This window comes from Chelonoidis abingdonii, chromosome 2 (assembly GCF_003597395.2).
Source record: "Chelonoidis abingdonii isolate Lonesome George chromosome 2, CheloAbing_2.0, whole genome shotgun sequence".
NCBI classification, from domain to species: Eukaryota; Metazoa; Chordata; order Testudines; family Testudinidae; genus Chelonoidis; species Chelonoidis abingdonii.
The window spans coordinates 70,511,930-70,527,048 of record NC_133770.1 but is presented as its reverse complement, the minus strand read 5'-3'; the positions used below and the strand labels follow the sequence as shown (position 1 = coordinate 70,527,048).

The window sequence follows — 15,119 nt, the reverse complement described above, 5'->3', positions numbered from 1 at the left end:
TGAAAATATCATACAGGTGACATCCATTGACTCAACATTTTCTATAGAGCTTGACAAAAGATTGAACAATAATGTAGGTTTTATTCTATCCAAAGTTGTATCATAATGCTTAAGCAATCAAAAAGCTACTTCTCAGCTGCATGATAAGAAAAGTAAGCTCCTTCAAGTACATATGGATCCTCCTCGTGATAAGACATTCCCTCAAATTGTCTTCTGTAAGCCGCTAAATCTCATCTTCCAACTTTTCTGAATGTTTATTAACAACCTCTTTTAAACGAAAAGCTTTTCTGGGCTTAAATGGATAAATACTGAATATATGAACCACAGTTAAAATATATAATCTGAAAAACAATATAAAGAAGTTGAAGGGTTAATTAGGGATAATCAAACAGTTTTACAACATACGTAACATTTGAAATTCTTCTGATTTCTACAACATAATGCAGATATACTGTACGTTCGCTCTTTGGCCATTGACCATATACTGCAGCACCAAACTATGATGCAATATAGTTGGTGCAGCTGAAAAGTTTTTATCTCTATATATGTTAATAAAAGTTCCATTATATTACTAGATAGAATATCTACTCAAACCAATAGTCTCCTATTGTTAAAAGGTAAAAGATAACATTTCAAATGCACCAATTGTGGATTCATTTTAAGATGAAAGCTAAATTCAGCATTTGCACTTAAGGTTTTAAAATGAGTATAATGTATAAATGCTTTAACAAGACTCATGTAGAGTACTGAAAGAAACAGAAATCAGAATATTTTATGTTTACTTTTGGAGTAATTTAACATACTGTGCTGAGACTGAGAACTGAGTAACAATGAACAAGGACTAAACTGTAGCAAAACCAGGGCAGAGAGAGAGCTCAGTGGTTTGAACATTGGCCTGCTAAACCCAGGGTTGTGAGTTCAATCCTTGAGGGGGGCCATTTGGGGATTGGTTCTGCTTTGAGCAAGGGGGTTGGACTAGATGATCTACTGAGGTCCCTTCCAACCCTAATAATCTATGATTCTGTGTACATGGACAGAAAATGATTTATGACAAAAATGCAGAGTTGCTGTAAGCATACAAATATTTTATAATATAGTGTATCCTTTCACACATTCTTCAACCACTCCATCCCCCAGCGAGGAAATTGAGTCTCATGAAAAGATCGGCATATTTGAGTTGAAACAGCAACTCATCAAGAACTGTCTTGTAGATTATATCGAAAGTCAAATATACAGTTAACAAAAGCGGCAAATCTCTATCAGCTGGCTATTTTTTATTTTTGATGGACTGTGAGTGGAGTGCTACCTTGTGTCATAGAGAGAAAAAAATTAGATCAGCAAGCCGTATTTTTCAGGGCACTGTTGTGGAAAACACTCCAACAGTACCCAGCCTTCCTCATTTCTAGTATATATAACCCAGAGTATATGCAATGAGGAGGTGATGGGGGAGACGGAAGATCGCATGTCGGAAGATCGCATTCTAGCTAATTTAGTGTATCATTTATTAAACAAGAAGTATAATTTCACTCTTTGATATGACTTAAAAAGACTTAATTACCCCCTGCTTGTGTTTAAAATCCTGTAGATTCCTTACAGAGAAATAATACCTTGCTATGTAAGGCTTGAATATTTAGCTAGATCAAATTAAAAAAAAAACCAAACCTACCCTGAGTTTCATCACAAGCTGTTAAAGCTATTATTTTGTACTAGGTGACACCCCGTTTAACATAGACCATATTGTTAATAGTTATGGGATTTTATTGAATTAATGAGACTGTTATCATGTAGTAGAGTGTCTTGCTGAGTTAATTGAAACTGCAGAGATTATATAAATGGTATTAATGAACTTTGACTGCCTGATGCCTCGGCTTTAATAAAGACTGCTTGGTGGGCTAAATGAACATAGGCAGATAAAAGAACAGGTTCAATTTTGCGAGCCTACAGGCTGTTGAGAAAGAGAATTTCTTTTTACCTCTGTTTTTGACTGGTGTCATTTCAACAGTGCAGTAATTTCAGAAGAAGGTTGTCATGTGAGTAAAGGGAGGGGTAAAGGGCAGAAAATAAAATGAATCGGAATGGTGAAAAATGGCTAATATCTATGACAAGCCTTCAGTGCAGTATTCAAGAATTGTGGTGCTGTGCCAAAGTCACAAACACCCGACTAATCTCTCTCTCCTTCTTCCTTTCTTTTTCCACTCCCATCACCACTGCTTGTTTCCAGGATCTGCATTCTTGAACCAAGAATGCCTCCACAAAACTATCGTCAATAATAATCATCTTTTCTTCGTATTCTTGGCCCTCTTGCCTGTAGATGACTCGTTCTTTCAAAGGCCCTGTCAATACTGTGTCAAGGATTAGCTGACAAAAAGTACTGCGTATGTGGTGAGGTCAACATATAATTTTTGGTCTCTCTTAATCCTGTCATACCTGTCCATGGTAACCAACTCATTCCTGACCTACACCCTTGCTTATTTCATTTTGTATCTAGGAATGAAGCCACACATCCCAAAATAGCTTCAGCTAACAAAACATGGCACTTCTCTGCTTAGCAGTTAGGGTTGCACATCACTCAAGTGTTCAATGCTGGCTCCCAAGGGAGCCACAAAGTCCACTAGAATGTGTTTGCCCTGATATTCAAAGCCCTTCGTGGGACTGGCCCTAGCTACCTTCGAGATCCCCTCTGCCTTTGTGATCTGGATCTCCCATGACAGCTACATTCCTTGGTATATTGCAACAGTTAACTGGTAGGTGGAGATTTATGCATGCAGTAGATAACATTTTTACAGGAACTGGACCTAAATTCTGAAAGTCAGTCCTTTAAGAAATTGGTGTAATAAGTTTTAGAACTAAATACAAATGATGTACCTTTCTCTCAGTTTCTACACACCAAACACCTACTTGTACACAAATGTAAACAAGCAAACAAAAACCTCTTATCTTATTGGAGCTATTTCTCTGAAAGGCTAGTGTAGAAGAATGAAAGCTTGTTGTTAGTTCTTGGTTTAAATATTTGGGAGGCACCCTGGGTCTACAGTGACTTGGGTCAATATAAACCTAGCTAGATTGTAGATTTCCAAGGTCTGGAACATTATTATACCTCATCGGTTATAAAAGTGGTCAAGTTCACGGCTTTTAATTGAAACTGTTACTGTACTTAAAAAAAAATAATGCACAATATCAGCAAAGTTTACACTGCTTTCTTACAAGGAGCAATGTGTATGTTTGTTCAATGTGTGTAGAGTGTTGTCTTTGTAGTAGGTTTCTTTGTCTTTTTTGACCAATGTATAAAGTAAGATTTTATTTAACTAGCAAAATATACTGCTCTCCTAGTCATATTTATGGGTGAATAGAATTTTACAAAACAGTAATAGAGACTTTTAAGATGTAAACATCAGTAGATCTTTGATTTTCTAAAAAGCTTTGGTGCAAGTAGAAGTATAAAGCGAGTATGTTTATTTTTCATAAAAATATGTAAAAATTATCTTAACATTATCTTCAAAAGGCTGTACAAATTTGGGTGCCAAAATTCTAGTTCTAGTTAATTGAAGAGAAATAAAATAGTTAAGCTTAGCCATTAGGTCAGCCATTGTTCATTCATAATTGTATTGTCTGTATTTCTGGTTTTCTTTTAAGACCAGAGACACTATTATCAAATCAGCGTTTTGCTGTTGGCAAGTGTCATAAAATTATCTGAATTCTGTCAAGCCTTTTATTAACACTAAAAAGTTCTAGTAAACTGTTGATTTACTGTTGAAAAATATGTGAATAGTGGCTTCTACTACCAAGCCCGAAAGCTCTGAATGTTTAAAGTGCTCTTTTAACTGAAGGATCAGAGGTGTCTTTTTGAAATCCTGATAGTTTATCATCCCTTTGCTTTGTTACTGTTTTATGTGGATAGTCACTTTCTGATTCTGCTTTAATCACAGGTTGTTATACTATAATATTAGGAAATTGTGTGCTGTGCTAGGCTCTTATCTTCTATAACTAATCCTATGTTATTTCCTTTTATGTTCTTACTCTATAGTTTCCATGTTTAATTTTTGGTAGTCAGTTTGAGTTAGACAATCATTCTTGGCAGCCTCATTTCTCTTACACAATTTTCATATGTGTGGGGTGATAGAAGATTTAGACAACAGTAGATTTTTACATTTATTCTTAACTTTTAGGGAGTGGGGAGTCAATAACATTACAGCCTATGTAGCCTGCAATTTATCTCTGTATTTTTGGTACTTTTGTCTATCTTCCTCTCTCTGGCCTTACCAAACTCTCCTTTCTCTTCTCCATTCCCATACTGCAGCTCCATATCTCTCTCCCAAACCTGGTGGTGCTAACTAGTGATCTTATCACAAGTCTTGACATGTTTGATTATTTGAAGGCAGCTGTTCATGGAATAATCAAATGCTTTAATTAAAAAAAACACCCAAACATGAATTTCTAATCCTCATTGTTGCAGAGAAAAGCTTGAAAACATTACCCAAATGTTCCCTAAAAACTCAGAAATCGGAAGGCAAAGAGAGAACCTTCCAAATGTATTATTTAAAAATCTTATGACTAGGAAGGGCGGGCTGACTCATGATTTTTGAATGTGTGGGATTGGTAATACTGCAACCTCTCTTATAAAACCTGCCCTCCAAATATCTGCGTCCTCTTCAAGGGCCACTCCCTCCCTACAATATCCTGCTCCCTTGTGTTCTAGGAGTGGTATTGAACAGGGAGTTTCTTTTCAGCATACTACTGCTGTTGTATTCTGGCACCCCTACATTCTACAGATGAGCAGCTCCTCCCTCTGTGAGGCTTTTGCTGCTGAAGGGACCCATCTGGTGGTTTCAGGCTCCATGTTGTTTAACTGGCTGTGACACACCCATCCACATGAATTGCATCATCTTGTGGCAGGAGGCTGGAATGGCAGTTTAGTGAAGTGGTCAAGAAGGTGGTTTGTGGTCCTACCTGTGTCGGATACTTTCCTAACTGGCATGCAAAAAATCCGAATACTAGGAACTAAAATCCTAGGAATTTTAGGGAACCTAACAGAATATCCAATTCTTAATATCCAATTGTCCCTGAAAAAGAATGATGGATTAATTGTCTAAGTGAGCTGCATGAGAAATACAGTAATAAACATATTTATGAAATTACACCTTTGAATATATTTCATATGTGCTAAGGTGTCTGACTGAACCAGTACTGCATGGCATTTTCTCTCGCACTGCATCTGTTTCTGCAGAGGGTTGTTGTTTTTTTCCCTTCATTTTAAAAATTAAGGCTGGGATCATGAAAGGGGCCTAAGGCAGTTCAGGCTTCTTTGAAGAACCAGCTTGACACCCTAGGTGCCTCTGATGGGGGGGAAGGTTTTCAAATGTAACCTCAGTACAGTACAAATAAAGGCAGAAACAATAATTTGGAAGAGGTTTACTTTGCCTTTTTAATCTCCTTAATGGGGTGTAATCTTTTCAGCCAAGTGATGACAATTTAAAATGTCAGTATAACGAGGTATTTCACTGCTGATCATTCTTTCCAAAATATTCATTTGATCTAAGATTATGGGAGGAGTTTGAATAGGGCACCATCACTGGTTCGACTTCTGTACATTCTTGACTCAGGGTTTTTTGGGTTTTGCACTGTAGATACCAAACATCTGAAATAGCAGTATTAAGGTTTTGCCACATATTGGCTTGCAAAGGTTTTATACATCTTTCCGTATAAATCTTTCAAATATAAACATAGTGAAGATACATTAAAAAAAAGAAATCTTTAGTTTTGGTCTCCATAGGCATGGATATCTCATTTTCTGTTTCCCCAAATGGCTGCCTTTATTTTTTCCAAAGGCTACTGAGATCCCAGATTTAGAATATTATCAAATAAAAGTCAGTTTAAACTTCATAATTTGTCCTTATTGCAGATCTTGATACTGTAGCTCATGATTGTAATTATCATAAATAAAATTCATATTTATGAACATAGATCTTGGAGTAACTGCCAGGTGCGGGTTTGTCTACCGTTGCCAAATTGTTGTCTGTTATGTTATGAAAAGGGAGAATAACTTCCTTCCCATATTTTATAGGCGAATAAATACTTAGATTTAATCAGAATTTAAAACAAAACCCATTGATTATGAATCAAGTCTAAGAATGTAAATTTTCTTACTTTTCATTATGCTGCTGTTGCTAATATTATTGGCTGCTGGATGCTGAGGTGCAGCATTACTGTGCTGGTGCATGAATGAAACATCTTACTGTACTTCTGTTTCCTTTTAATGTTTAGGGTATGCATGAACTTTTAGCACCTATAATCTTTATCCTGCATTGTGACCACCAAGCTTTTTTACATGCGAGTGAAGCTGCACAACGAAGGCAAGTGTTGAATATTTATCCATGTAATATAGAAATTGTCACATTTTTCCATATTATTGTAGAGTTAAGAATTAACTGTGTCTTCTGTAGAATTAACATATTGGCTTTAAGTTCTAGCCAAATAAAACTGATAGTTGTTTTCTTTTATTAGTTTTTTGTTTTATCATGATTAATAGGCTAATCCTTGAGATTATTAATTGCCCCCATACCTCCATGAAAGTGAAAAGTAACTCATAAAGGGGCTTTTTGGAGAAGAAGTAATTCTTACATTTTAGTCAGTGAAAAAAGGGAGAGGGACCAACTAGAGGAAAAGTTTCAACTTAACGCTGGTACATATACTGTGCTTTAATCTCTATCATTGTAGAGAGGAGGCAGATCAGAGAGGTCCAGTCCAGGAATGGATAAGTTGTGTATCAATATTTTCTTCTCATACCTTTAAATAATCACTATAGAAACAAATTTCAGTGATAGATGATTCTTTCATCCCATACAAGATTTTTAATAGCTATATTATATGACTGTCATTTAACTTTAAAGTAATATTAAGTTTAGGCATTGTTTCTCCATTTCATGAAAATACTGTACACATAAAAATTGCAACACACGATTGTCCCTGAACTAAATTCAAATGCTTTTTATTCCCTTTCTCCATGAATAGAGCTTTGACTTGTTTTTTTAACAAGTCGCCTGCTTGAATCACGTTGCGTTGTTCAGCCATATTTTGCAGTTGTCTTACTACATTTGCTTTTGGAACCCAGCTGCATTAATATAATTTAATTACCCCTGTTATAACATAACTTCTCTTAGCAAGATTGTCTAAGATCAGTGTTAGCATAGGGATGGAGTGTGCTTACATGTATTTGTTTTCGTTCAGTGTCTATCTTTAGAAATCCTGAAGTTGCATTACAGGATGCTCTTCAGTGAAAAGTAAGCTTGCAGGATGCTCAGAATAACCATGTAATATGCATCCCGTCCCATCCCCGCTGAAAAGGGAGCTAGGCAGCAAAGTAGATGGATAAGAGGTACTGTCACTGATTAATTGCTGTTAAAATACAATAAAAATAGAAGCTATTAAAACAAAATAAATTAATGTTTTGATATTGCATATTTGACCGGTAACCATATTTTTTTTGTTTTGGACAAACAGTGATAGATTGTGCAGTAATCAATTAGTCTAAATCAAGCATTTCAAATAATACATTGTGACATTCAGTAATTTGTTATTTGGAATAATTAGATGGTTACTTCATTGTAGCTCAGACAAGGCAGCTAATTCGTTTTTGATCTTTATAGAAAGGAAAGACTTCATTTGTTCAATGGAGTTACTCTTTTTAATTAAAAAAAAAAAAAGGCTAGTTTTTCTCATTTGCACTTTATACAAAGTTGGCTTATAAGTACATAATAGTACATGGGGAACATTGACCAAAAATAAATATTCAAATTTTGATTGTTCATTCTTGGCTGTTTCAGTGAGGAAATGAAAGCACTTTTGAACCCTGAATATCTGGAACATGATGCCTAGTAAGTTTTAACAACTTCCTGTTGTCTTTACATTTCCTTTACTTCTGTAGGCAATGTATTATCTAACATCAATTTTCCATTTTTTCCCCTCAGTGCAATGTTCACGCATCTTATGAAAACTGCGGAACATTGGTTTTCGACTTGTGAACATGACAGCCAGAAGGTAAATATTGTTGTAAAAATATATATTTATAGTACTTGCAAGTGAACATGCTTTAACACAGCAAAATGAAATAAGTTGAAAGTAACAGTCATCTTCTTAATTAAATAAAAAATAAATTCCTTGTAGGTTTCCTGAGTATCCTTGTTGGTTGCCTCACTTGTAGAAAGTTGTCTAGCTGACTGCTTGTGTAGATTGAAGGAGAATATTGTAATTGTAATTCAGTTTACAATTTGATGTTCAATCATGGTAATCATTATGTAGAATAAAGCAGATGTTTGTCTTGAGTTTGTTCTGGGCAGAGACTTCTGTCTTTCGTACAGTTGTTACCCTGACCTCCCTCTAATGATGATGATCTGTTCACCTGTTTAGAAAGAATAGTGTGTGCAAAACAGGTTGGGGAGTGGCACTCTGTGGTGAGAAATGGCATTACCTGTTTTGAGTCACTGATTACTCAGAAGAAATTTGAATACTTATGGATCTGTGTCCTAACAGACCACTAAAAAACATTGAGAACAGGATGATTGCCTCCTTACAGACCTATCTACAATGTGTCCAGGGAAAAAAGCTCTGTGATCATAGGAGACTTCACTTAGTGACATATACTGGAGATCTCCTGCTGCCAGTACTAAAATATCTGTGGAATTTTTAAACATTATATATGACAATTTTGTAACTCAAAAGTGTTGCAGCCCACACGAGAGCGAAAGGAAGGCAGGATACACTCAACATGATTTTAATCGGGCAGCGACTTTATTATTAGATGTCTAGGACTGCCTGACAGGTAAAAGTGCACAGTGCCAGTAACCCCAACTTCATTCAATAACTTCTGCCAGCCCCTTGTCTTCTTCCATCCAGGTCCCTGAGCCAATTCATTTCTGGGACCTTCCTATCCACCTCCCTCCACATAGGAGGGTTAAGGTGGGCCATAAGAAAGGGGGGTGGGCTCCCTGCCATACCATTCATAGGAATCCTGCACACCCCTGCCCTCTTCTGTTCCTTTAACCAACACCTTGTAAGTCCTTTATCAAGCCATTTATCCAGTGACTGTGTATACCTTCCCTGTGAAGAGCCTGCACTGGACAGTTGCTCCACACTTCCATAATGAGTTGTGACATATTAGCCTAACTCCTTTCATGCCTCACATCAACAAAACCTTCCCTGAACCCAATGTGGGGAAGGCAAAAAAATCTCCACTCCACCTAGGCCAATGATGAGGGAAAAATTCCTTCCCAGCTCCCCTAAAAAGAGGTGGCTAGCACAATCCTCACAGCAGGTCCTGACCAGACCTGGTATTTTGCTACCTAAAGGGCATGGAGGATGGATGCTCTATGGAACAGGACACCTGGGCTTGCCCCCTTTTTAAATCCTTCTGCCCTTCCGGTCTCAGGGGATAAATCAGTGTCACAACGCCTGATCCATTCCTCCTTTTGCAGCAGCTTCTGATCTCTCCCCTCCCCACCCACCCATAGACAACTGTTCCTCTTCACTAAGCCAGCCAGATAATATTTCCCCTCCCCCGCTTAAAGGTGCGGTGCGGTCATTAGACCTTATCCTAGCAGATAAAGAGGAATTGATCACAAAACTAAAAATTAATTGTTGTTTAGGTACAAGTGATCATGACTTGATCACATTTATAATATGCAAGCAGAATAAAATCAAGACTTGTTACTACATATATTCCTGTGCTTTAATAGCTCCAATTTCACAAAACTGAAAACCATTAGGAGCTAAATCAGTTGTGAGGAAGAATTTTAATCAGAAAAATGTGAATGATCATTGGGAGTCATTTAAAAACACCTTCGTAGATTCCCAAAAAGCCACAATTGAGGAAGAAGGCCATACTGATTAATAAGGTGTTCTGGTTTAGAAGGGCAGTGAAGGCAGCTGTAAAAATTTTAAAAATAATATATAACAAATGGAAAACAACAGACTGGATGTTTTCTGAAAGATTTGCTCTAGCACCTTTAATAACTCCTCCCTATTCACCTTGACCAAGTGTCCTCATGGCTTCATGAAAATATCCTTTTGATAAATGTTTCCAAAGTTGAAATATTACATTTGGACAAGAAGATCATACTCAGGCAAACTGAATCATCTCCTTTTCCCTCCTCAACTCAGATTTCCTATTTGTCTTCACTCTCGGTAACTTGATAACATTGCAGTCTCCTTCTCTTCTTCCCTCAACTCCCTCATCCACAGCTACTTATTTCCACCTCCACAACAGTGTGAGTGTATCTTTGCCTGAATTCCACCTTTGCTTCACTCCTGATCTGTGCCTTCATGTCCTCTCTTCTTAACTATTGAATTCTTTGTTCCCTCTTCTTCCCTGGTTTCTGCTCTTTAGACTTAGACTTAAGTTTTCTGCATATTTTAATCACATGTATAAAGCCAGGCTATATTAGTTCATTACTCTACTCCAGGGGTAGGTAACCTACGGCACGGGTGCCAAAGGCAGCACATGAGCTGATTTTCAGTGGCACTCTCACTGCCAGGGTCCTGGCCACCAGTCCAGGGGGCTCTGCATTTTAATTTAATTTTAAATGAAGCTTCTTAAATATTTTAAAAGCCTTATTTAGTTTACATACAACAGTAGTTTAGTTATATATTATAGATTTATAGAAAGAGACCTTCTAAAAACGTTAAAATGTATTACTGGCACGTGAAACCTTAAATTAGAGTGAATAAATGAAAACTCGGCACACCACTTCTGAAAGGTTGCTGACCCCTGCTCTACTCCATTAAGTTTCTTATTTATTTCAAAATTTAGTTAAAACAATGCCAGGCCCTTGATAGATTCTCTCCGGTTTACCTTTTGTAGCTTGTCTTTCTGTACTTTTACCCAAGCATCCTTTGCTCATACAGCACAGGCCTCCTTTCTCATCCTCATTATGCAACAAAATTCCTGTATTTTCCTACCTCATGGACACTCTTTCTAAATCTAAGTTTTTTTTTTCCCCCCTGTATATTTGGCTCTCAATTTCTTTCTTACCTGATTATGTGTTTTAACTCCCTGGAGTGTTTTGGGACAGTTGGTATGAAAGACATTATGTGAAATGTAGTCATGCTGTGTATGACCCAGACTCATTAATAAATTACTTCCTGAGAGACCTTCAGGTTTGAGTTCACTTGCTGCACTTCAATTTTCTCCAGATCTCAAAAAGAATATCAGAAGTTCATGAATTTGTCAAACCAAACTGTAGTTTTCTGGATGCCTGATTGTGTGCACTTAAACCTATATTTAGGCAAGTAAAAAAAGGTGGTGTTCTCCCACAGCTCCCATGAAAGCAACTCTTTTTATTTAGATGCCTCAATATAGCCTTAAGTGCATATCTTTAGGTACCTGGTATAAACATTTTGGCCTCAGTTAGTTGGGGCCAATAAGGTACGTACTTAATGGAATTTGAAATAATTGCGTGTAATTCAGGTAAAACTCTTGTTATACATTTTATGAACTCATTACATAGTCATTTTTATTATAAGTGATGCTGTGAGATGTGTCTTTTGTCACCAGTTGTTCAGAACTCAGCTTATTAAACATTTAAATTGTTCCAACTTCTTAGTAAAACTAGTGAAGTTTGAGCTTGAATTTTACATTGAAACTAGCTAAGTCAATCTAGAGATTTACAGTGCTTAGGTAGAAGGTAAAGGTTTACATTGCCTTTTCCATGACACTGGTGTAAATAATTAGCAACACAGAGCATATGGATCAATATCTAATTGCATATGGTTTTGTTTTTATAAAACATGTATAATCTTTAACAACCCTTTGTCTTTTACAATAATTACTTTGAGGGTTGGCTATGTAATAAAGTTTGAAACTTCACAAATGAGGTAGAAGAAGCATGTGCTATGAGATACGTGTTAAATTTTATAGCCTCTAACAGTTGGTTCCTTTACTCCCAATTGCCATTAGAGGAGCTTCTTCAGCTACTGCATTCCCTAGTGGTTAATGAGAGAAATCTGTCTATGTTTTGTATGTGTATGTTGTCCTAGCCTCTGTACTGCTATATTGCTTTTTTCCTAACACACATATGCATTAATTACACTGATGTGTAATTATACATTTATATCAACCATCTGAGTTCGTGTCACTTTGGGGCATATTTGTTTGTGTGGCAAGGATTTGGAGATGTTCTTCCTCATGCTTGATCTAAAATTTTGCCGTTGTATTTGGCTCCTATAGATATTCATATTTGTTCTTATATCTTCTGTATGGCAAATAGCACATTTCTGGATTCCTTGTACTATCTGCCTATTTGTCTTTTATGGTGCAACTACTCTCTATTTGGGAATTAGTGTTTGTGATTCAGATTAACAAAAGATAGTTGAATCCTGGCTTGCATGAAATGTTTTCTGAGAAATGTTGATTACATCAGTTTTCATTTTATGGAGCTTATTTGTTGGAGTTGGCAAGCTAACATAAAAATAGAGTATGGAGTTCAACACAACAGTATACTGTCAACCTATCTTTTCTACTTCTGAGACGGATATGATATGTTCATTGCCAGTGACCATTTTGGCTGGTGGTGGTGCTTTAAATTTCAGTGTCTTTTTGTTAGAATCAATTCTTCCCCATCAGTTTGATATGATTTACACATTTCATAAATATGTTGGAACAATTCGATTTGACTACATGTATAGTCATTTTCTTAGCTGGATTAGGGGAAGGAGTACACCAAATATATTGTGAACATTTTTCCCATTCAGCTTGGAACACATTAAATCTGGATGTCTGCATCGTCAGTATATTGCTACATGGTCAAATGCATGTTCCGTCATACCACATATTCTGTCATGCTCTTCAGAGTAAGACATGCTGCATTTCTATTAGTGTGATTAATGTCTTTGATATTAGAAATTAACCATTAGCCAACATTGTGGTTAATTGCTGGGATACTGATGTACTGCAATTAGATGCATACTCTCTACTTATATCTCTTGAAAACGTATGCCATTTGATGCACTTAGCCTCAGTGATGAAGTATTCAGTCAGCAATATGTCACTGTTACATTATGTCGAGGTCCACAGAATGTGCATGTGAAGAATGACTCTCAGTTTTGGCACACTTCCTTAATATTCTTGATTATTTGAAATAGACTTTTGATACTCAGAACCTTGTTATAGCTTGATTTTGATATACTGATAGCCAAACTTGTATGGGTGCTTTAACCTAGTTTCTGACTTCACAGGCGGTGTTTTGTGCCTACAGTCAATTGTGGGCACAAATGCTAGCATTTTGTTAACTAACTGTTGTATCAGTTTTGAGGTGCAATCAAGTAGTTAGATATCTAAATGTAGTAATTTATGCCTGTAATCAAAGGAAGTTTTAAAAATCAAGGCCTTAATGTCTCCAATAGTATGAGAGCATGCAGTGACTAGACTGAAAAGGGCAGATCCTCAGCTGGTGTAAACTGGCATGTATCAATTGATTTTAATGGGTTATGCTGATGTTACGCCAGCTGCAGATATAGCCTATGTGTTTAGTGCATATTATAGATATGTTCTGTCCATAGTCTACCTATTTTACTATGCCTTACACAAAGACAGGAGGTAAACAAACGGTTTCAAAGGTAAATGGAGATGTTTGTGCAGGAAGTCAGTAAGACAGGCACGAATTCTTACTGTATTGTACCAAATGAAAGTGAGTGTTTTTCTTGTATTCCTGCATTTCTCATATTGTTTTTCTTGTATTTCATACATAGAGAATAAACAAACACTCCTTTTCCATTTTTTTTGGCATTTTAATTTTAATATGTAACTAATGAAATAGTAGAAGGGGTCACAAACAGGAGGAGGAAACGAGCAGTGGAAAAACAAAAAGCCAGGCAATACTCCTGGGGGAATTCTGCACCACCGCGCAATGCAGAATTTTGCAGAAATTAATGTGTGCGCAGAATTTCCTTTCCCCCACAAAAATGGGTTGCAGTGCTGCTATCCGCCACTAGGGGCCACTGGACTTGGCAGAGCCCAGCTTGCACAATGAAGACACTTATGGGGAGTAGGGAGCTAGAGGGTTCCTGGCAGTTGCAGTTCCCAGCATGCCCTGAGGGAAGGAGAGGACAGCGCACAGGAAATTCTGTGCAAGCCTGGACCCAAACATCAGGCTGTTTCTCTCTCTGGGTTTCTCTCTCTGGGTCTCGTGAATCTCTCACTGGGTTTTGGGGCGGTTGGGGGGTGGGGGGAGATACTGGTGTCTGGGCAAGGGGACGCTGCAGGTAGGCTCGGGAGGGGTGGGGATCTGGTCTCGGGGAGGTATGGTTGGGCTTTGGGGAGGAGAGCTTTTGGGTGTCTGGCCCTCCAGCTGGGCTCTGTGGGGGAAGGGGGCAGAGAAACAGGAACTGGGTTGTTATCGGGGTTTCTTTAACTCTCTACTCCCGGGGGAAATTTTGTGTGTCTGTATTGTTACAGACATACTTGCTGACAGGTAGTTTGAAATAAATTACCAAAATAATTGAAACTGGCATGATTATATAGCATTATTTTGACACATAACATTTTCAGAATTTTAAAATATTGTATGCAGAATTTCTGATTTTTTGGCACAGATTTTTTTGGTGCAGAATGCCCCAGGGAGTAAGGCAAGCTGGGCAGAAAGAAAGCTGGCCAATCTGTGACCTGTTTCTGAAAGACTAGTGAGAACGGAGAGCAAGGGAGGAGTCTTCCTATGATTAGCTGTGGGTGAGGACATGTATCCCACTCTTCCTTTCTCCATTCAAAGCATACACCTATTGTGGCTTTTCAGGCATGGCCAGTTATGCTTACTAAACTCTCTCCTTGTCGAACTTCCTCTCTGTGCTGCTGTGGCTCAGTCATTCTTGTTCTCCATCAGCCCAAGAGGGTGTTCAGCCCACCCTACCCCCAAACAGCAGTAGGTCGTGATCACCTTTGTCTTTATGCAGAGGAGGGAGGAATCCTCCTTTCTGCACATGGATGAGGCAGTATGGGGTTTACAGTGTCCCCATAGTATCTGCCCACATGCAGAAGGAGCCCCCAAGCCTGGACCATGGCCTCGCCCCTACTCTATCCATGCTCTGCTCCAAGGCCCTGCCCTCATTCAGTCTCTTTCCTCCAAGACTCGGCCCAC

The 15,119-nt window shown here is 37.7% G+C and overlaps 1 protein-coding gene across 7 annotated transcripts in view; it reads left to right on the top strand.

The window, feature by feature from the left end:
• TBC1D5 (TBC1 domain family member 5) overlaps positions 1-15,119 on the top strand; it is a 534,167-nt gene that overhangs the window by 322,153 nt on the left and 196,895 nt on the right. For 4 of the 7 annotated variants that reach the window (XM_075062444.1, XM_075062442.1, XM_075062443.1 and 1 more), the window contains 3 exons: positions 6,262-6,350; positions 7,821-7,871; positions 7,965-8,034. In XM_075062444.1, coding sequence (XP_074918545.1) covers positions 6,262-6,350; positions 7,821-7,871; positions 7,965-8,034 — 210 coding nt within the window. Of the gene's footprint in view, positions 1-6,261; positions 6,355-7,820; positions 7,872-7,964; positions 8,035-15,119 lie in introns of all 7 variants that reach the window. The other 3 variants (XM_075062441.1, XM_075062440.1, XM_075062438.1) reach the window with 1 other exon arrangement.